Here is a 21476-nt window from a genome sequence, read left to right on the forward strand (position 1 = left end):
CCCAATAAGTCATCCCTAAACGCATTTGACGGACCTGTAAATTAGAAGACCAGATAATGTAAAGTTATGATTAAGCTTAACTTTAAGGAGGGCACTTTCACAGTCTGCTATCTTTTCCTTCTGGAGACTGAAAGAGTAAACTTCCTTGGCGATCAGCGCAATACCGCCCCCCCTCCCTCCCTCCAGTACCCCAGAGTAACTCCAAGGGCTACATCTGTCTGGCCTGCTGACTAGAACTTCAGGGACAGAAGGGTCCAACAATCTTGAACCTAGCACCTGGACTCTGCCATTTGTGAGTCCTACCCCGCCAACTGGTGCCACATCATACCTAGATTATTGGAAGTGGGCCTCACCGTGCTCTGCCATCCCATCTGTGGTTTCAGCAGAACCAATGCATCTCCTGTGCTGAGCGTTGCAACCTCGAATAGAATCTCTCCTGTGTGGATTTCCCCAATGCAAGGAATGCAAGGACTCCGCATAGCCACCTGCAGCCTTCCAGGAAACGCTGTTGAACACATCGCAAGCCCCTCAACAAGGTACTCTTATTCAGCTGGCCTAGCTGCATCTCTTTAGATGACCCACACTCCATGGCCTCCAGCCTGAACTAGTGACCTTTTCTCCATCTAGCGCGATTAGATAGCCAAAGTTGGTGTGTTGGAGTTTTTGGTGCTATATTGACTGAAATCTTTAAAATTGCAAATCTGTTTCTGCTGATTGGATTTTTCTCGTTTTGGTCTTGATTTATTCATTAAAAATTACTCTATTTTACCAAATTGGTGTTAAATATTTATTTTGTAGTGTTTCCACTTTTTTACAGTTTGAAGTGCTGCATACATACTTTACTCATTGCCTCTAAGATAAAACTGACAGCTCTGTGGCAATCTACCAGAGGGGGATGCACAGATTAATTTGTGATTTGCGTGTGATTTCTCCCTGATATGGATTGTGGTTCCTGCTTCAGTAGGTTTTCACCTGCCTCAACCAGTAACCCTATTTCTTAAACTTTTTTTAATGTCCCGAAGAGGTAGTCAATTTTAATTGACTAATAATCTGAGGAGGCTGTTCTGTTGAGCTACATCATTTGGTTATTAGCTAGTTGGTCCAATGTTGCTTATGTCTGGGTGTATTAAACAAAATTGTTCTAAATACTTTTGATTTGTGGGTTTGAGAGAGGATATGGATTTTCTTTTGAGATGGCATTGGTTGACTAAATATATGGTATTGGTACCATGTTGTGCTCATGAGGGTGAGGTGCAAACTGGTCTCTCACGTTGATAACAGCCAGTTCACGTATAACATTGTGTCTGTAATTTGAGGATGTCCTCAGGGAAAAGGGATAACTTCTCATAGAGATATATATACACACATTATTTAATCTTGCAAGCACATCCCTATCGGTTGCTTTCTTGTGAGGATTACGAAGAGGCCCAAGGTGCCACTGCACTTTATGAGAAGTAATCACTAAAAAAACTCCTATGATCACAGCTTCAGCGAAATCAGTTTGACCATCACACATCATTAAATAGAAAACGTTTAAGTATAGATAAGAACGTTTACAACACAGCTGCTTTTTAAATGTAATTCATACTCACCCAGCACTGTTAGAAAAGCTGTGGATGTTTTGACAGGCATTGTAAATAGCGAACAGGTATACTGCCCTTCATCTGACAGGGACACGTCACTGATGCTTATACTCAGCTCATGCCAGGACGCGCGAAGCATTTCAATCCTGTTGTCCCTCAAGGCTGAAAAAAATACCACAGATTAATCATCTAAAAATACCATCTGCAGATTCATCGTTCTATTGTAAGGGTTAGCTTGCGTTCAAGGGAAACAGTCATCAAATGTGAATTTATACCACTTTGCCTATTTTAAATGTGCACGGATCAATGAAAAAAGATGTGTTTATGATACAAAAAGTCTAAATAAAACCAGGGCATTGGTGGTAGACATGAACTGAAGGACTTTACAGCGTTCTATTGTAGACTCTAACTATAGTATACAAAACCATGACACGTGGCTAAGAATTCCAAGTATGTTATTAAAATTAATCCAAGCTATTTGTTAGCTGAACAACACGTGATTAGAAATTAGATGGTGGGCAAGATAAAGTGGTGGCACACAATGTCCACTATGAAGACAGGAAATACAATACCAGGAAATACCCGTACAAGATAATTTTATAGCGTGCGCTTGTGGTATCTGCAGAAGGATGCAGCTGAATGTGAGTTTCAAATTTCAGTGAAGCATTTTTCCATGCAATCACAATAGAGTATGGATCTTCCTCTTTGAGGCGACACAGATGTTGAGAGTGTGTTTGGCAGCTTACAAGTTATTAATCAGTCTATCTAGTTTGGGTGGGTTGATGAAAACTGTCATGTGAACATCTGATGGGCTCACCAGTGTGTCTTCTGTGAGGCCTTCGGTTTTGCTTCAGCAGCAGCCGCGGCCCGTGGAGGGAGTTGCGCTGGGGCAGGGGGGCGGGGGAGGGGCAGGGTGGGGGGTGATAAACACCGGAATATGGATGATTACAGGTAATTAAACAATTAAATTAATAAAACAAATTTCGTAGCGCACCCTGCATTGCATTTTGCGCTGCAGGACACGGAACGAAATTTGTTTTATTCATTTAATTGTTTACTTACCTGTAATCATCCATATTCCGGTGTTTATCACCCCCCACCCTGCCCCTCCCCCGCCCTGCTGCCTGCCCCACCGCAACTCCCTCCACGGGCCACGGCTGTTCTGCAGGCTCGCATGATAACCCACGCCTATCTTTGTGAGGTTGGATGACTCACTGAGCTCTTCTCTCTTTAAATATTTTGATCTGTGTTGGGGGTAATTCAAGTTTGGTTTGTATTCTTGAGACATTGATGGAGTTGAGGCACACAGTCCTCGAGTTTGATAATCATTTAAGTCTGTCTGTCTGTCTGTCTGTCTGTCTGTCCGTCCGTCCGTCCGTCCGTCCGTCCGTCCGTCCGTCCGTCCGTCCGTCCGTCCGTCTATCATCATATATCGGTAGATAGATAGATAGATAGATAGATGAGCTGGGGCCATGCTTTCATTCACATTAAGCAATAACCCCTTGTGTAGTTTTAAACCTCTTGATGAAAATATATGAAAGCAAGCAACCATCACTACGAGAAAAGAGCACAGAGAAAACTAAAAGTAGACGTTTCGGGTTTGTTTTGTGAAATAATAGTTGACTGCTGTTTAATTTGAGAATCAAAGAAGTGTAGGTTACATCCCTTCTCCATCAAGAGAGAACCTTCATTCTGCCCATCTGGGTTTCTTTAAATTCGGGTACTGTGGGATATTTTGTTGCGAATCTCAGGACATGTGCATGATGGTAGTGATTAATGGCCTCATTCACAGGTATGTGTGGGCATTCCCACACCCCAATCCACTTCTTATCCTCACTGGCAATGGTCAATGATTCATTCTAGCCAGTGGATGAGCATCTCCCATTCCAGAATGGGACATGGAATGGATCACCATTATTTTCGATGGAGTGTAGGACAAGGGCTTTCTTATTGGGCAGAAATGGTTTCCTTGCAGAGACAAAAAGAAAATTATAGTGCTTTTGGACAGCTGGCTTCTTTGCCCGTGCTTAATTTTATGCTAATAACATTATGCCCAAGGGAAATTGATGTCCGAGGGAGATACATGAGATTCATAGCACTACATCTGTAAAATTGCTGTCCTAAAAAGAATGTATGGGGGATACTCTCAAGAACGTGTGATAATTACTGCAAAATTAGGTTAACACAACTCTTCACCTCGCAGACTATCGTGGGAAAATAACTCTGTGTGAATGTTGTATTCACAATACGTCAGTACCATGCAATATACCCACGATAACGTGTCAAATGTCCGCGATAAAGTCAACGTGACACGGCAAAAAATGCGAAACACAAACGCAAAAAAGTTGCAATGATGCCAATCGCGATACAAAAATTAGCAAAAACCAGCAAGAGGCCTGCAATTCACATGCGTCATGCGGGAAAAGGCACCATAAAAGCAGAGTAAAACAGTGAGATGGCAATGTACGAGCACAACCCCACATCCGTGACGTAGAACAAATGACCATTGTCCCACATCAAATAGGTATCTCCTCACAAACAGTCACAATGTGCATTGACATGCAGCGGGCATGTGAATTGCGCCAATGCGGAAACTTACATGGAACACACTGTTAAACCACATCTCCCCTACACAATGCAGAGGGACAATCAACACCTCCTGCACACAGACATGTCAAGTCCATGATCAATAAATCATGTAAGCATGGGCGAATGTAGGGGCAACGACTCCCACTTACGTACATGTTGCCCACGTTGTGGGATTTGAGTCATGTGGTGCATCCCTGCATCATGGTGGAACAACTCTGACCCCAAAAGGAGCTCTCTTGTCACTTGTAGGTCACAAATGACAACCAAACTGGAATGTTTTGGGGCACATGTGAAACGCCGGATAGTGGGATTCCGCACTAACTGCGACACACAGAACTGGCAGGTCGAATACGGGACACCTTAAACAGCCTCATTGCCCAGAGGTGACACACCCACCATCCATTAACAAATTCATAAAGTTGTTAGCACTACATGTCACACTCACACGTGTCTGCGTGATGTGCATGTGCAGATGAGTGACATGCACTCAGGGAATGTGTCTAGGAATGCATTTATTTGCACATGCTGTGCTTTTTGTTATTTTGTACTGTCCCATGATCGCTAAGGATTGTCACAATGTGACGTGCTCATGAGAAGAAAGTGTCAATTATGGTGTTCTTATGGGCCATTCCTGCTGCGGCTGCAGTAGGGTGTGGTCTACCTGCTTCATCTTCATCATCATCATCTGGTGCATCTGGCACTTGTATTCATGGGGCATTGCTGCGTACACATATGTTGTGCAAAATAAAACATGCAACAATCATCATGCACACGATGTCTGGCCTGTACAGGAGCCTTCCACCTGAAACGTGACTTCAACAAGCCAAATGTGCGGTCCACGATGCCCCTGGTGCGTTTGTGGGCCAAATTGTACTGCCTCTGGGCCTGTGTGTTCGGGGCTCATAGGGTTGTCATCATCCAAGCGCAGAGGGCATATCCTTGATCATCTGTGACAGTGCAGAGAGACATGAGTCAGTAGTAGGTGCTGCATGATGTATTGGAGGCTCACTGGTATATTGGTGCGTGATATGTGTGACTCAGTGATTGTTGTATGACATGTACTGCATGTAGCGAATGTGCTGCATCAATTTGTATCACGTAGCCTCACTGCTGTTCCTACCTCCCCCGTGCCTATTCACCAGTGTGGCAGCGCAGTTGCATCACTTGCACCCCTACAGCACACCATCGTCATGCCTGTCTGTACATGTCCACAAGCCTGACAATGACACAGTGACGATGTGCGCTAAAGGTGGGCGGCCACGTGTGTGCAGACACAGATGTAGAGTTCATGCCAGGCTGACCTCGCCATGCGTATGAGGGTAGACCTTTGGCTTATGCTACTGTAATAGCAACACACACAAACAACAGTTGGCATGTATGATCCATGACCCCAAGCTGGTTTGCACTCCCTCATTTACCCCTTCGGCCGAGGCCGCACTCCGGGGGCATGCTACATAGCAGCATTGTATATTGCTTGACGGGTGGCGCAGACACTACAACAGCATTACTTACTTCCTTGGCAAGGCCTTAACTTAACCACGCCCAGAGCCAAGCGTTGAATAACCACACCCCAACACTGTACTGCTGTCTGCCGGTCCACTCCGCTTACGCTCACAGTGGGCTACGACACAGCTACATGTCCCAGGTCCACCCCACAGCCTGCGGTTACATATTTGCATCCGCTGTACACAGCACAATGTTATGTGGTAGGGCCCGGGCCCTCATGAATAAATAATGACAACACAGACACACTTAGATAGTTTGTGGAACTGGCTACAGGCACGTGCGCCCAGCACCTTTTATTGCCAGGGTCAAATGTTCAGTGACGCCTGTGCTGGATGGGTGGGGGGTGAGTGTAAGCCACCCCTCAGGGGTCAGTTGGTGCTAGCAACCACTACAACAATGATCAGACAATCAGAAGTCCAAAGTACAAACAGCAAGTGTCCATGACTTGAGCTGCACAGAGTTAGTAGCCCTGGATGCACTGTGGCCGGCACAGGCACGCCGCCACGGGACAGTGACTTGCGATGCACTGAGGTAGGGCCACAGGAGCTGAGCGGGTCCTCGTTGATGTCCAAGGAGAATGTCACAGAGTGTTATGGGGGACAGTGGAAGGTGTCCTTCCAAGGCATGATGCAGAGGGCAGAGGCAAGCACAAACAGGCATATGGAGGAGTTGAATGCTACTGACACCTTTTTACCACCATGTCAGCACCAGCTACATGATGATGTAGACAAACCCCAGGCCATAGACTCAGACACAACCTGAGCTCTACCGGAGAGTGTCCATGACTTCCTTGGCACAGTCTCAGTGGCACCAGAGCTGGAGGGGATGCAGTCTGCGATGATGCCTGTACAATGATATAAACTCTGCCATGAGGAGATTAAGACTCAGTTCCAATTGTGTGACCTACTTGACTGCAGTGTGTGCCGGAGGCAGCAGTCAGCAGTCGCCCACAGCCACATGTTGTCGGCTTGCAAGGAACAGAGTTAGTTGCAGTAGTGCAGTTGTTGGTAGTGTTCGTTCACCTCCGTAGCGGAGAGCCTTTTCTTCCACGGACCGAACCGCCTCTTCCTCTTACTCCTCTCCTTGCATACTGTGATAGGAAATCTACCATGATGAAATCAAGATTCAGTTCCGAATGTGTGACCCACTTGACCGCAGTGTTGGCCAGAGGCAGTGGTCAGCGTGGGTCAACTGCTGTTCAGCCACCTCCTCCTGGATCTCTAACACATGACGTAGAAATGGCATGCGGAGAAGATTTGTGTTTGACAGAGGTAGAGGCTGCAGACCTGAGCGGGTGTGCAGGCTGCGACAATGCCGTGGTCTGCCTGGTACAGACTGTATTGGATTGGTGTGGTGCCTGCTGGATCGCAGCGTGAGCTGAAGGCAGAAGTCTGGAAGAGCCCACAGACACGTTTGGTTGGAATGCTATGCACAGCATTGGTGGCACCACATCGAAGGGAGTATAGTGATATAAACTCAGCCATAAAAAATGTAATCTGCCATAGTGTAATCAATACTCAGTTCCAAATGTGTGACCTACTGGCCCGCTGTGTATGCCGGTGGAGTACGTCAATGAGAAAGTAGTACTGCGGGCCCTGCTTCCGGAGGCTGTGATGGTTGAGGAGGCTGCCAAGGTCGCGGGTCTCGGGCTTGGAGCTTGCACCGGCATGTGGTGGGCCCACTTTGACACACGCCGGTGTCAGCAGCTGAGCAGTGAGGCCTGGGTGCATAGGGGCAGACAAGTCGGGTTTGGGGACAAGTGGCCTGGGGTGCAGCAGGCACACAGGATAGCAGGCAACACCACCCATGGCGACGGCATCCGTGTCATGGCGGGGTGAGAGGCGCCGTCCTGGCAGACATGTTGGGCTTTCTGGCAGAGAACCACGCCCAGAGTTACAAGCTTTTTATTCACACCCCTATACTGGCCTGGCATATGTCAGGCCACCCCACTCCGCTCATCCTTACAGGGGGGGACGTAACAAGCTACACTTCCGCAATCTTCCCCAGTGGCTGGGCTGCCATGGTTGCGTTCACTGTCCACTACACTCCATACACCAGCGGTGTATGTCAACATGGATTTGTGTGTGGTCTGCATGCTGCAGTCTGGCCATCACATTCATGACACACTTGGCATTGTGTACATTCTCATTCATGGGTCACTTGCCTCCTTCGCACATGCCTGGTCCCCACCTCTCCCCACAATCTGCTATTGTGTGGCTGAGGTGCCATGCTGTTGATGGCTTATGTACAAGGCTGGCCCAGGTTCCCACAGTAAGTTGTGTTGTCATATCTGGTGGGTGGGCATGTTGTTAGGCATGTTGTATGCGAGTTTGTAACATGTGCATCCCCAGAGTTGTGAGTTGCATATTTGAGAAGTTGAGGTGTGTGGTGTGTTCATTTGGTACTTACCAACGAGCAGTGCATTTCCGTAGGTGCCATCCTGGAAGCGCTGGTTGATGATGGACTGTCAGAAGATGTAGGGGCCATGCACACTGCCTGGGTAGTTGGCGACGACATTAGTAAAGAGTCCCCGGTGGTCCACTATTGCCTGCACAATGATGGAATGCATGTGCTTACTGTTGCGGTAATTGTGTGCAGTGTCGGCAGGGGGCAAAAGTAGGACATGGGGCCAGTCTATTGCCCCCAACACGTGCAGGAAGCCAGCTATGGCGTAGAAGCCTTGCTTGGTCTCCAGTTGAAGTATAGGTACTGGGGTACCAATCTGATGATGGCATCCAGGACAGGTGTGAGGAACTTGAATAGGGCTGGTTGTGAGACTCCTCCGACTCTGGCGTTTGTTGGTTGGAAGGTACTAGAGGCCAACAGGTGCAGCACAGCCAGCAGCTTTGTCTGAGGTGGGATGTTGGTTGTCCGCTGTGTTGGTACCGTCAGCCTGTGGGCAATGATGTTCAGGATGGGGATGATGGTTGTCCTTTTGAGCCTGTAGTGGGCAATGACATTCTCTGGTGTTAATTCTGTGAGGCTGGTCATTTCCTGAAGGTCTGCTGTCTTTGTCTGTGCCGCCTCTGTGGTGGTATGGGGGGCGGGGTGGGGGTGGTCCGGAAGGGGAGTGGCGGGCCTGGGGGTGGTGGCGGAGGGTGCTGTGTCCCTGTTGGTGCTCCGAGCTGCATAATCAGTAGCTCCATGGCATCAGTTGTTCTTCAGGTGTGGCTCTGGGCTGGGCTCCCTTTTCTGGTGCAGGCTGTCGTCCGACTTTACACCAGGTCAGAGCAGGTGTTAATTTCCTGGTGCTAACGCGCCTTATCGCCTGTTTTGGGTACTTATCACCGATCTGGCTGGTCATTGTGAATGTTGCTGAGTGGTGTTGTCGCTGCTTTTTGCATGGGAATGCCTACTCTGCATCTCATTAGTTGAACAGTTGATTAGTTGAAGGGGTCATCTGTGGCGATGTTTTTTGCGGCTGCTATCGCAGGTAAACTGGTGATATGGGCTGCTAGCAACAGCTTGTGAATGGGGTGATAAATTTATCGCCACTTTGGCTGCAATAAAGTGCCGATAACTCGGCGATGAGTCCTTGAGAATATGTCCCGAAGTAAATTGCAGAAAGTTGTAAATCTGTACCCGGGCCTAGTCATATTTTCACAGGTGCAGGTTTACCACTTTCTTTTTACATTGACCACATTGTAACTAATGTAGACCCATTTGAACCTTTGCATCTGTCCTGATTTACAATAAAATAAAGACAGATATTTATTCAGTACATACTAATCTTACTATAAATATTAACAATTATTAGTTTTTATAGAACTTCTTACCACATTGATGTTGTTTATTACTTGTTTATGCACATGATGATATCAAATGAAGTACACGTTCTAGACATGCTGTGCCCAAGCTGATTTCACAAATGAGATATATATATATATATATATATATATTTTTTTTTTTTTTTACGAAAAGCATGATCAAATAGGGGAGTTAAGTAACTCCTGTGGACTGCTCATTGATTCCCATTTGTGGCAAATGGCATCCAACAGGCTGCATTAACCTGTAACTAAGTCTATGAATTTGCTTTCATAAATGTAATGTATTTAGAAGCGTGCACCCAACTTTACGTCCTGTCAATCACACCATTTCCATTTTAGCAGTAGATGGCACATTAAGAGATAGAATGACAGCTTTGTGTCCTTTGGCACTTGGATGTCAACCGCTACATAGAAAGAGGGTATTATGTCATCACTCATGTCTGACATGTTTCTTTTAGTCTCCTAGTTGCTTCAAGCCACTTATAGCATCACGATTTCATTTTTAGAGTGACACAGGCACGGTCTATAAATAAAAAAAATGCTGTTGATATGAGCAGATAACACAGCATATAAAATAATTTTCCAGATTGTTTTTTAATTTGTTAACTGAATGATCAATTTCTAAGTCGACAGCTTCACTCTAAGGGACCTATGCTTGATAATTTGGCATACATGCTGTTTCCTGAATCCTGAAAGCATCCTTCTGAAGAGGTCACGTGGACTTCTGCACACAAACCAACATTTACTGGTAGGGAGTGGCCCTTATCCTACTTGTTAAAAAAATCTGTAAAATATAATATCCCCTCATAGGATCATCCCCGCTCACTCGTTTCATGTTACTGTTAATAACTGTCATGGTTTGAAACACACACGTGTAATCAGTTATTCCTGAGAACTAGGCCACCAATCATTGTAGGGTACAGAAATTATCTTCGTTCTCATGAATTACCTTTTTACTAACATAGTAAAATATTATCTGATTTATATTCACAATACACAATTACCTACAGCACATGCTAAAATATTCATGGTATTTATAAACTGGCTTATATAGAGGGGACTATAACCAGAAGGCCATTAGGCAACAAAGTTACAGGTTACATAAGTGAGAGTACATCTTTTACTGGAGAAACCATGAATGCTGAACCAGAGAGTGCAAAATAATGAACAATATAAACAGACTGAGGGTCACAAACGTTGTCTCGCGATTTATGTAGAAACATGATTAGAAAAGAGAGTGGCATCTTAATCACGGTATGAAAACATTTCAAAAGAGTGGGTAACATTGTAACGAATGCACGAAAATGTGTAAAATATAAAATACAGTGGCATAGTAGACACAATAAATAAAACAGGCACAATAATGTGGGTATGCATTTGTCTTAATTACAGACTTTAAAAATCAAAAGCAATTCATACTGACACACGACCTTCAAGGTATGAGGTGACATTGGACCAAGATGCGGGCTTCAAAGGTTGGTTCAGAAGTACAAAGTATACATTATCCTTCAAAAGGTGATGCTCTGAGGGTACATCTGTACCTCTATCAAGAGTGTGTAATAACGGGACCCATGAATAAAACATGTTTCAAGGGCGGAAGTATGACACTGTTTCTTTGGTAAAGGCCTGCACCTTATTAGATGTTCAATGTCAAGCGTGTTTTTGGAACTGATCATAAAATGCTGTTTGTTTCCAGGAGCCAAAGTGCATTCAACAATCGATCTGTTTGGAAAGCCAGCGGGAGCATTGACTGTTTTGAAAGCTAAAATCAAATGTTCGCACTATAACGTAACAAACTAAATGTAACTCAATGCATACAATTCAACTAACATGGGAAAGCAGTACTATAAGGAGCAGATTAATATAACATTGGTTCTTCGTATGTACAAGAGAGAGAGGTTTTCGGCATACCTATACTTAGCTACATAATGTGCATTATTATGATTCGTTGTGCCTCATTTAAGACCATTGCGTCGCTGATGTGTCCCTTGTGTTTGGTGCACTGGTGGCGCAGTGTCCCTGGCCATACTTAAAAATATGGGCCCCTTTCACGCATTATTCTGCATGAAAGGGCATTCCATAGGTGTGGCTGTGGGTGGTCCACCACAACATCCATAAATCCTGACATATTCCCAGATTTACAAAGTTTTATAAAGGGGGAATGCGTCAGAATCCAGTGGTGCACCATGAGAAATTATTGTTTTTGTGCAGGAAGGTGTCCCTTCCAGCACCAAAGCAATCATTCCCGCAATGCAGGCACCTTTGCAACATGACGCAAGGGGGCCTGCACTGGCGCATGGCAGCCAATTGTGACCCAGCGCAGAAAAGCATCCAGATGCATCCTTTTGTTGTTAATACAACACATCCCTGTGCTTTTAAAATGACGTAGCTCTGTGCTGCAAAATGGCTTGTGTTGCCGAACTTCTTACTTTTTTCCCTATCTGCGGTGCCTAAAACGGAAAAATAGCAATGCAGGTGCATTAAACTTAAGTACCTACTTGTTTCTGAGAAGTGCAGGTACTCTCCAATCAAAAGTATTGCACTTCTACTGAGAAGTGCAGGTACTCACTCTCAAAATACAAAAGTGATGTTACTCAGTACCTGAGAGTTCCAGCCCATTTGAAGAACTGCCTATGTGGTATTCAGAAACTCTGGCATGGATCCGAAACTTCTGATAATATGATGACCCCCACCTGTTCTATATTCCCTCAAAGTGTTCAATTGGTCAGTTGTGGCTGTGTGCCACATTAGGTGTTGACATATGCCAGCCACGTTAGAAGGCAAGATTTTTTGTGATCTTATTTACAGGAACATCAAACTTGGAGACATGTCAGGGACATTCTCAGGTAAAAATAACAAATTCATAACATAGGAAGAAAATAAACATAACACACATGGGCAAGCTCTACAATAACAGATGATGAAGATATGGCCTGGTTAATCAAGCGAGAGAGAAGAAGTTCAGCAAGTGCTTCCCCAAAACTCCCCTAACACATTTGCCAGAAAATCCTTACAAAGGCAATCCAAGGTGCACCAAGAACTAATCTTAATACACCCATTATTTGTACAAAGGAAAGACACTACATCAACCAACATGATATTGGTCCTAGATAGTTACTCAATACCTTCGGCCTAGCAAGCAATGTCTGCCTCTATAAGCAGTCAGAAACGATCAACGTAGTCCACAGAAACGCCCGAGGAGCCAGTAGCAACATGGTATGTGCACAATTCAAAAACTAAGTGAATTAACAAGCACAGCAAATGTGAATGAATATTTTTAAGTTTTTGAATGACAACACGGGGCATTGCGCACCTTGTCTAGATTCAAGCTAGTGGTAGTGAAAATCGCAGTAAATGCAAAAGAACATTTGAAAGTTTTCTAAATGGCTACGTGGGGAATCGAGAACTGAGTCTTAAAATATTGTAGTGATATTAGATAAAAAAATTAGTATGGTGCCCGATACAATCTAATACATGCTGATGAGAGCCCTCATACAGATTAGAGACGAGAAAGACTTCATAGTAATACATAACTAGCATGTCGCAGTTAGCAAAAGAATTAGAGAAACAGAGTTCAGATAAGTATGGTAATATTAGTTAAACAATTCCTGCTTTTAGACAAAGGCAGATGTCCAAACCCAAAATATTGGTGCAGACAAAATCATGAATACAGACAAACTGACAAGTCTCATAAATTTGTAATACCAAAATAACATTATTATTCTTACAGATTAAGTGCAGGAGCCAGTGAAAAGGAGGAATTTAATACTGAAAATATGCAGCGCTTTTAATGAAATAGTAAGTAAAATGTGCTCTGGGAAGAGAACTAAAAAGAGTAAACCGTAAACCATTTAAAGTCTAAAAAAACAACGATTTGTTTCAATCTTTATTCTTGAACACATAGAATGATTGCAGACACAAAGTCAGGCTTGGGAAACCAGTAAGCCATTGCACCAGGGGGCATGGATCAATTGAGTGCAATCACAGAGAAGGACATGTAATATGTCAAAACTGAGGGCCTCATTAGGATGTCGGTTGAAATGCTCCGAATGACATTCAGTTTGTCCGAATCCGTGTCAGAACCCCTTGTTTCCGACCGATCGGAAACTCATCCGACCGACTGATTACAATATTCGGAAACCGTTCGGACTTTCCAACTCGGTTCCGACTCGCTTCCGAATGGCATTCGGTCAGAGCAGGCTTGTACAGGTATAAAGACCGCGTTTCCTAATGACGATATAGGTTTCAGAGAGACTTTCCGAATTGGTCTGTCCGACATAGATTGGCTGTCGGAAACCGCATTTGGGAGCCCATGGCAGGCCCCCTTCACCAGAGTCATCTGTTTGGGGTCCATGGGTGTCCCCATGGGTCCCCTCTTTCCAACCATGCATGGTGTAGCAGGCACCATGGGGTGTCCTCCACAGTGTGCATGGTTATCCACACCCACCCCTTTCTTCAATGGGAGCCTGTGTTGTTGATCGGAACACAAGCTCCCATTGAAGTCAATGGGAGTCCGACCAAACGGTCTTCGGAAACATTTCAATCGGTCAGTCAGACTCACAGAATGCGATTCGTCTGACAAGGAGTTGGTCAGAATGCTTTCCGACCCACATCGTGATGAGACCATGAGTTGTTTGACTAAGGTATGGAGCCCTGATTTAGAAACAAAGTAAACAACAGTGCTGTTTTATCCATTATTTCACATAATAAACCAGTCATGGTCCAGAGGAAAACCCACAAGAAAAAGGAGGTTAAAAATGTGTCTACCTTCTGTGAGGAGTCTTTTGCTAAAGAGACAACCAAATGTTGGCAATCCTACAAAGGGACATTGGTGGCCTACTCAAAGAGTGTGCCAAGACAACCCCCAGTAGTTGCTTCAAATAGGAGTGTCAGTATTTAATCCAGACAAAGAGACTAACAATAGAAACTCCAGCACTTTACAATCAAAAGACTGGTTCATCACTAATTCATTCTTGTTACATGTTTGTTTTGTTTTATGTATTTAGCCGAGATTCTTTTTTTCCTTTTTGTGATTCAGGAAAAATCGGTATAACTTTTTCAGAAAGGCCGTAAATAATGTGTCATACATTTAAATATTGCCCAAAGGATATGTTTCATGTGTTTGTTTAATGTTTTGAAATACCATAACACTTTAAATAAAAAATAAGGTTAAGCTAATCAAATTAATTGAGCTTTCAAAAAACCTGATCTGATGAAATGATGATCAATCTGGGTATTTGTTGAAATACAATATATAATTGGCCCAAGCCAGCTGATCAAAAAGCCCAACCCCTTTGTATGTGAACTCTCCCAAAAATTATTTCAGCAGACATAGGAGGAGGAAGGCCAAGAGTTTGGGGATAACCCTACAGAAAGGGCCAGGTCCAACACAGAAGTACAGACAGTAACTTCCAGCTGTGTGTTGCCAATTAACTCTAAGAAGTACAGTCTTCCCCATCTGATGTCTTCAGCATCTTCTTGTCCCATTTACCATGCATCTCTTTTTGGGTAGTAGCCCGTTCAAGGGCTTTTCTAAAAGAGAAGTTGCAGCTAAGGACAGGAGTAGTACAGTGGCTATAGAACTCTAACAATGTTTAACCTCTGAAGAAGTGTTTTAATTGAGCCAGTGGTTGCAGATGCGGCCGATCGACAATCATTGTTGGGGAGCAGAACATATTTTTCTTAATCAGACTTTGACCTGGAACAACAGAGCGAAAGACAGAAAACAGGGAAAGAAGGAAAAGGAGTAAAACAGGGAAACATTGACAAAGGATGGAAAAAGGGATGAGAGAAAACCTGCAAGAGTTAGATAAAGTGGTTGCGAGTGTGATAGTGGATGAAAGAAACATAATGTTGAATCAAGACTAGACAGATTTGGTATTTCACAATCCCAATGTTCAGCTGTATCAGCAGCAGGCTTATGAGAAAAAGTTTGGAATCCAGCGATTATTCTTTTACAAATTAAGCACCACTTTAAAACTTTAAGTATCTGAGAAACAAAACACAAATTCTGTTTTCGAGGGTTCTCTGTGTCGTACCAAATATTATGAAACTAACTGCCCTTACAACAAGATATAACAACACATATTTCATTCTAAGTGGTAAAATGAAATGTAGATCAATGTGCATGGTGTGCCATGTGGCTCTGCACAGAGGCATCCCAGTAGAACAATGTGAACATGCTTTCATGGAAATCCCTGAGAAAATGCTATATTTTGGCATCTGATGATGACAGAAATAACTGACGCCATAAAGCAGAACAAATAAAGCAAAATCACACTTCTCTAGAGAATAGGACACCAAAGAGCTTAGTCAGTTCACTGCTGGGGTACATTCAATTCATTACAAGCATCTAAAATCAGTAGCAGATCATCAATCTCATTCAAGTTGTAGAGCGTGGCTATTCACCCGCGAGGGTATCCAGGGTAAAAGCTGTCAAGGAGATCATACTACTGACTAGGGCAAAATATCTTTTTTCAGATTAGCAGACAAATTACAGGTAACCACAAAATGTTTTATTCGATTTGGACATCAGATTGTTAGATGCACAAATACCCTGGGTAAGTGAAAAAATAGCTAATTATTGAAAGACACCATTAATACAATTATTCCCTAAAATCCCAAAATAAAGCACAGCATGAGATGATTCACTTTGCAGACAACTCACAAAAAATATGCACTTAACAACAAAAATAAGTAATTGTATACACACTGTTGGCTGTGCCACAAGGCACACACCATTCATCTAACTGATGTTATCAAACAGTTTCTTCATTCGCAGGCATATCATGCACATTCTGTGAAGCCTGGTCTACCTTTAATAGGACTAATGGTGCAAAGTCCTATCAGCTTTTAGGATGCATTTCTGCTGCTTAAGTTACAAGTATGGTAAGGTATATTTGCATGGCCCCATTTCTAAACATTAATATTTTAATTATCTACTTTAAATCCATGGGATTTTCTACGAAATTAAAAATAGAATATGTACATCGCATATGGTTTAATGAGGTTGGGGGGGCGTGGCTACGGCGCCGATGTAGGTGGAAGCGGGACTCCGGAGCTCCTCCGTGCCCGCCTCACACCGCCACATATCCTGTGCCCCGGCTCGCGCTCCGACCCCCCAAGGGTGCTCGAGAGGACATCAGGGGCGCGCAACAAGACTTTGGGGGTCTGGGGGCCTCTGCAGCTGCCCCCGCCGCACTTTGAGAAGCAAGCGCGGCACTCGGCGAGAAGAGCGCCTAAAATGGCGGCCGCCGTCCTGCGCTGACGCGCCTGGCGACGGAGCTCAGAAGGCGGAGGGGAGCCCCCTGGCGCTGTGGTGGCTGGCGATCGCCGGCGGTCACCCCGGAGACCAAGCGGAGGTGAGGAGCACTGGCTGGCACCCTGGCGGACGAAGCTACAAGACGGGAGACGGCCGCCCTGCCTGACCCTAAGATGGCGCCGGTTGGGACACTGCGTAGCGTCTGCTGCTGAGCCTCTGGGTCTGCGGGGAGCACCGGGTCTGCGCAGAACTTCTGACCCGCCTTGCTGGGGGACCTACCGGAGAGCCTACACCTCAGGGGGGTGAGCGAAGCACGAGAGGCGACAGTGAGGAGTGTAAGGGGTGGAGGGCTGGCTGCCCGCCCCCACGTGGCACGAACTTTGCAGACGGGAGGTGCATCTGCCTGCCCGGAGGCTCCCAAGACCAACGCGCCGCATGGGGACAGGGGCTCATGGGCGCACACTCGACCTGAGCCTTCAGGACGCAGGAACCTTGCCAGGTGCCCTGACCCGGATCTCCTGTGCCCCACGAACCTGGTAAAAAGAGCCCTGGCATTTGGGTAACTGACTGATCCCCACGGGGCGCGGGCCCCATAGATCGGAGTGGGCGACGGACGTGAGGAGGACCAGGGGCAAAGAGTGGGCACGTCGGCGTCCGCCGCAAGGACACGCGACACTAGCTGCCCGCCAGAATGACGCGCGGTAGCAGGAAGAAGGGCTTCGAGACCCTGAGGCTGGACGACCCGGGACATCCTGTGGACGACGTCCCGCCGGGGGCGGGGGCAGGGAGCCCGTCCCGCCCGCAGGACCCCTCCCTGGGGGACATAATGCAGGTGATTGTGGCGTCGCGGGAGGCTCTCGAAAAACGCATGGACACCATTGGATCGGACCTGACTCTGCTGAAGGATGACCACAGGAAGCTGAAGGAGCGGGTGGCGATGTCTGAGGGTGCCCTGAAAAGCTTGCCAGGGGACGTGGCGGAGCTGAAGACATCGCTGGCAGAAATGGCGCAGAAGGTACGGGTGCTAGAGCTCCGGGCTGAGGACAGTGAAGGGCGCTCTCGGCGCAACAACCTCCGCCTCGTGGGGGTCCCCGAAAAAGCCGAGGGGCGGGATGCGGTCGCCTACCTGGAGGGCTGGCTGCGATCTGAGGTGGCCCCGGAGGGACTTTCGACGTTCTTTGCCATTGAACGAGCACACAGGGTCCCTGCGCGTCCCCCCAAACCGGGGGCGCCTCCGCGACCGATCGTATTGCGCCTTCTGCACTTCAGAGACCGAGACCACATCTTGCGGAAAGTGAGAGACATCCCGGACCTGAGCATCGACAACAGTAGGATCATGATCTTTCCGGACTTCACCAGAGAGGTGCAAAAACAACGGGCCTCCTTCCTGGCGGTCAAAAGAAAACTGAGATCACTGCAACTGCCATACGCTATGATGTTCCCGGCGCGGCTGCGGGTGATCGCAGGAGAACGCACCCACTTTTTCCTGACACCACAGGAGGCTTGGAGCTGGCTGGATACAAGAGGGGAGTCGGACAGGGACCACGCGCCGCAGACTCCCCCCAGGAGACACGCCACGGAGTCGCCGCCGCCGAGACGATCTGGCTCCCCATCGGACTGGCGACAGGAACGCGCCAAGGCGGTACAGGCAGTGGCGACCATCAGCCAGGGAGACGCCAGTCCCTCCAGTAGCGCATCGGGGCAGTCGAAGGCCAGCGCTCCCAGCCCTGGCTCCAGCAGTGGGCACGAGTTATCAGAGACAGACCTGCCGGTCGTGACTTCCCAGACTGCGGATGGTATGCTGGGCTGAGATGGTTCGTGGGACACTGATCACACGAGTAAGGTACTGGGTTGAGTGGTCGGAGGGGGGCCGCTTCGGGACGCTGTGCGGTGGTATGCGGCTGCCCCCTGGGACTTCTTACTGAGACCTTGGGAACGGGGAGAGTCGGGGATCCTCTCCTGTTTGTTACTGGGGGTGGTGGGGCGGGGGCGGGGGACTTCGGGCCTGTCTGGAGCCGGCATCGCCGCCACTCCGGCCCTATTTTGAAGTGCTACGCTTTTTTGATAATTGAGTTTGGATGGGGTTTCCATGTTGGTTGTCTGTCCGGGGGAGTGGGAGTTGGGGTCGGTTGATCATACAAGTTGGGGGGGGGGACGAGGGGGGGGCCTAGGCGTGCTGGAGGGGTTGCTGAGTGGGTGACTAGAGTGTGGTGGACTCTACCATGGGATCCGACTTAGGCTACAAATGTCTCACATGGAACGTAAGAGGGATGCACTCGATGCATAGGCGTCATAAGATCCACTCCTATCTGGTCAGGCGGGGCATTCACATCGCCTTCCTCCAGGAAACACATTTGCTGGATAAAGAGGGGAGGGCACTGCAGCGGCGTTGGAGGGGGCAGGTCTTTCACACTGGCTACTCTGCCTACGCTAGGGGGGTGGCCATTTGGATACGGGCGGGAGTACCCTTCCTGTGCACACATCAGGTAATTGACCCAGAAGGGAGATACATAATGGTGCGAGGCAAGCTGGACGGGAGGGACCTTAACTTGGGTTGTTTGTACGCCCCGAATGTGGACCAACCTGCTTTCCTCTCACTTCTGTCCAAAAAACTAGCTCAGTTCTTAGTGGAGCCCTTGCTACTGGGCGGCGACTTTAACTGTGTGGCCGATGTTGCCCTGGACAGATCCCACCCCCCCCTACAGATTGCACCAGCTGGTAGAATTGCACTTGCGCGCTCCGCCTGGCAGCGTCGGTGGGGACTGGTTGACTCTTGGAGGGCCTGCCACCCATCGGACAGGGACTACTCGTTCTTCTCCGGTATACATGAGTTACATGTCCGCATTGACGCCTTCCTGAGCTCTCAGGACGTGCACGCGGAAGTGAGCCACAGTGAGTACCTCACGCGTTCGATCTCTGATCATAACCCGCTCCTTGTGCGGCTGCGCTGGTCGCAAATCCGCCCGAGGATTCCGGCTTGGAAACTGCGCCCTGAGGCACTGGACGATCAGCTCTTCCGGACCACAATCGCGTCAGGCATTGATGAGTACTTCCAGGTGAACGCGGGCACGGCGGGCTCAGCTATGACGGAATGGGACGCGTTCAAATCGGTGTTGCGAGGCCAGTGCATTGCGACGTCATCGGGAGTGCGGAAAACGCTACTGGATGAAATTGGGAAGGAGGACGAGTCCCTGCGGAGACTTGAGAGGGCGAGGCCTGAGCGGCCGGACACTCACGGGGACCTGCTGGAGGCGCGAGAGGCAGTGGCGGCATCTGTGGAGCGCCTTCGGTGCTTCGACTACAAAGCCTACCTAACGCGTGCGCACTCGGAACGCGACAAATCGGGGGCCCTCCTGGCCTGGCTGGCCAACCCAACTCGTCGGAGCTCGGTCATCCTTGAGCTCAGGGACCACGCGGGGGCGGCGAGATTCGATCAGCAGGGGATCAACGCGCTGTTCTACGACTACTACACGGAACTCTACCGCAGCAGGGTCCTCCCTTCGCTGGTGGAGTTCCAGACCTTTATGGAAGGTCTCGACCTGCCGGAACTAGATGAGGAGGACGCAAAGCGGCTCGGAGACAAGATCGGGGAGAGAGAGGTACGGGTCGCCATCAAGAATATGGCAAGGAATAAGATGCCGGGCACCGATGGATTCCCTACGGAATTTATCTCACCTACGTGAATCTCCTTGCGCCCCGACTGACGTGGCTGTACAATGAGTCGAGGCGATTGGGATGTCTACCCGAGACCACGAGGGAGGCGTTGATCGTCCCCCTGCTGAAACCGGGTAAGCAACCTTGGGACAGATCGGCATACCGCCCACTGTCCATGCTTAACCTGGACTACAAGATCCTAAGCAAGATCCTGGCGACGCGTTTGCTCCCCCATATGTCCATGCTGGTGCATGCAGACCAGTCGGGTTTCATCCCAGCCCGCAATAGGGCGCTTAATGTACGTCGACTCTTGCATGTGCTAGAGGCCGACACCTATGACGGTGACGAGGCAGTGGTGTTTGCTGTCGATATGGAAAAGGCATTTGACAGCCTGGAATGGCCTTATCTCTTCCATGTTTTACGAGCGATGGGCCTTGGTGACGGCTTCGTTGAATGGACGAGTCTGCTCTACCAGAATGCGACGGCGAGAGTCAGGACAGGGAGGGTTATCTCTGAAATGTGCGCGGTGGGCAGGGGCACCCGGCAGGGATGCCCTCTTTCCCCCTTGCTATTTGCCTTGGCTGTCGAACCCCTTGCAGCACAAGCCCGGCTGGGCCGGGCGTATCAGGGTCTGGACGTCTATGGCCAAGTACACCACATCGCATTATACGCAGATGATCTGCTGCTGTTCCTGGCGGACTCGGCGGACTCCCTGCGCGGTGCTAAGTCTCTCCTGCAATCGCTGAGCAGTATCTCGGGCCTCCGAGTGAACTGGGCGAAGTCCCACCTATTCCCGACTCGCCCGCGGAGAGCGTGCCCGCAGGAAACGGAGGGTGTGTCTTGGGTAGAGGGGGGCCTACGATACCTTGGCACCACGATCTTCCATGACAGGACCGATATCCTTGAGGGGAATATCGGATCAGCGATCAGGCATACTAAAGGGAACTTCGACTTTTGGGGCACGCTCCCGCTGTCACTAATGGGGAGGGTGGCGCTCCTCAAGATGGTGACCTTACCGCGTTTGCTTTACTTCTTCGGAACCCTCCCAATCTGGATCCCGGCGTGCTACTTTCGGCGGCTGAGATCGATGGTCATCGGCTTCCTATGGGGGGCGGG

At 47.9% G+C, this 21476-nt stretch overlaps 1 protein-coding gene across 2 annotated transcripts in view; it reads right to left on the reverse strand.

Moving 5' to 3' along the window:
• The window catches only part of CADM2 (cell adhesion molecule 2), a 1787353-nt gene that overhangs the window by 419607 nt on the left and 1346270 nt on the right, over positions 1-21476 (reverse strand). For both annotated transcript variants that reach the window (XM_078658341.1, XM_078658340.1), the window contains exon 3: positions 1593-1745. In XM_078658341.1, coding sequence (XP_078514467.1) covers positions 1593-1745 — 153 coding nt within the window. The remainder of the gene's footprint in view (positions 1-1592; positions 1746-21476) is intronic.

Source organism: Lissotriton helveticus, chromosome 8 (assembly GCF_964261635.1).
Source record: "Lissotriton helveticus chromosome 8, aLisHel1.1, whole genome shotgun sequence".
In the NCBI taxonomy this organism is placed as follows: Eukaryota; Metazoa; Chordata; class Amphibia; order Caudata; family Salamandridae; genus Lissotriton; species Lissotriton helveticus.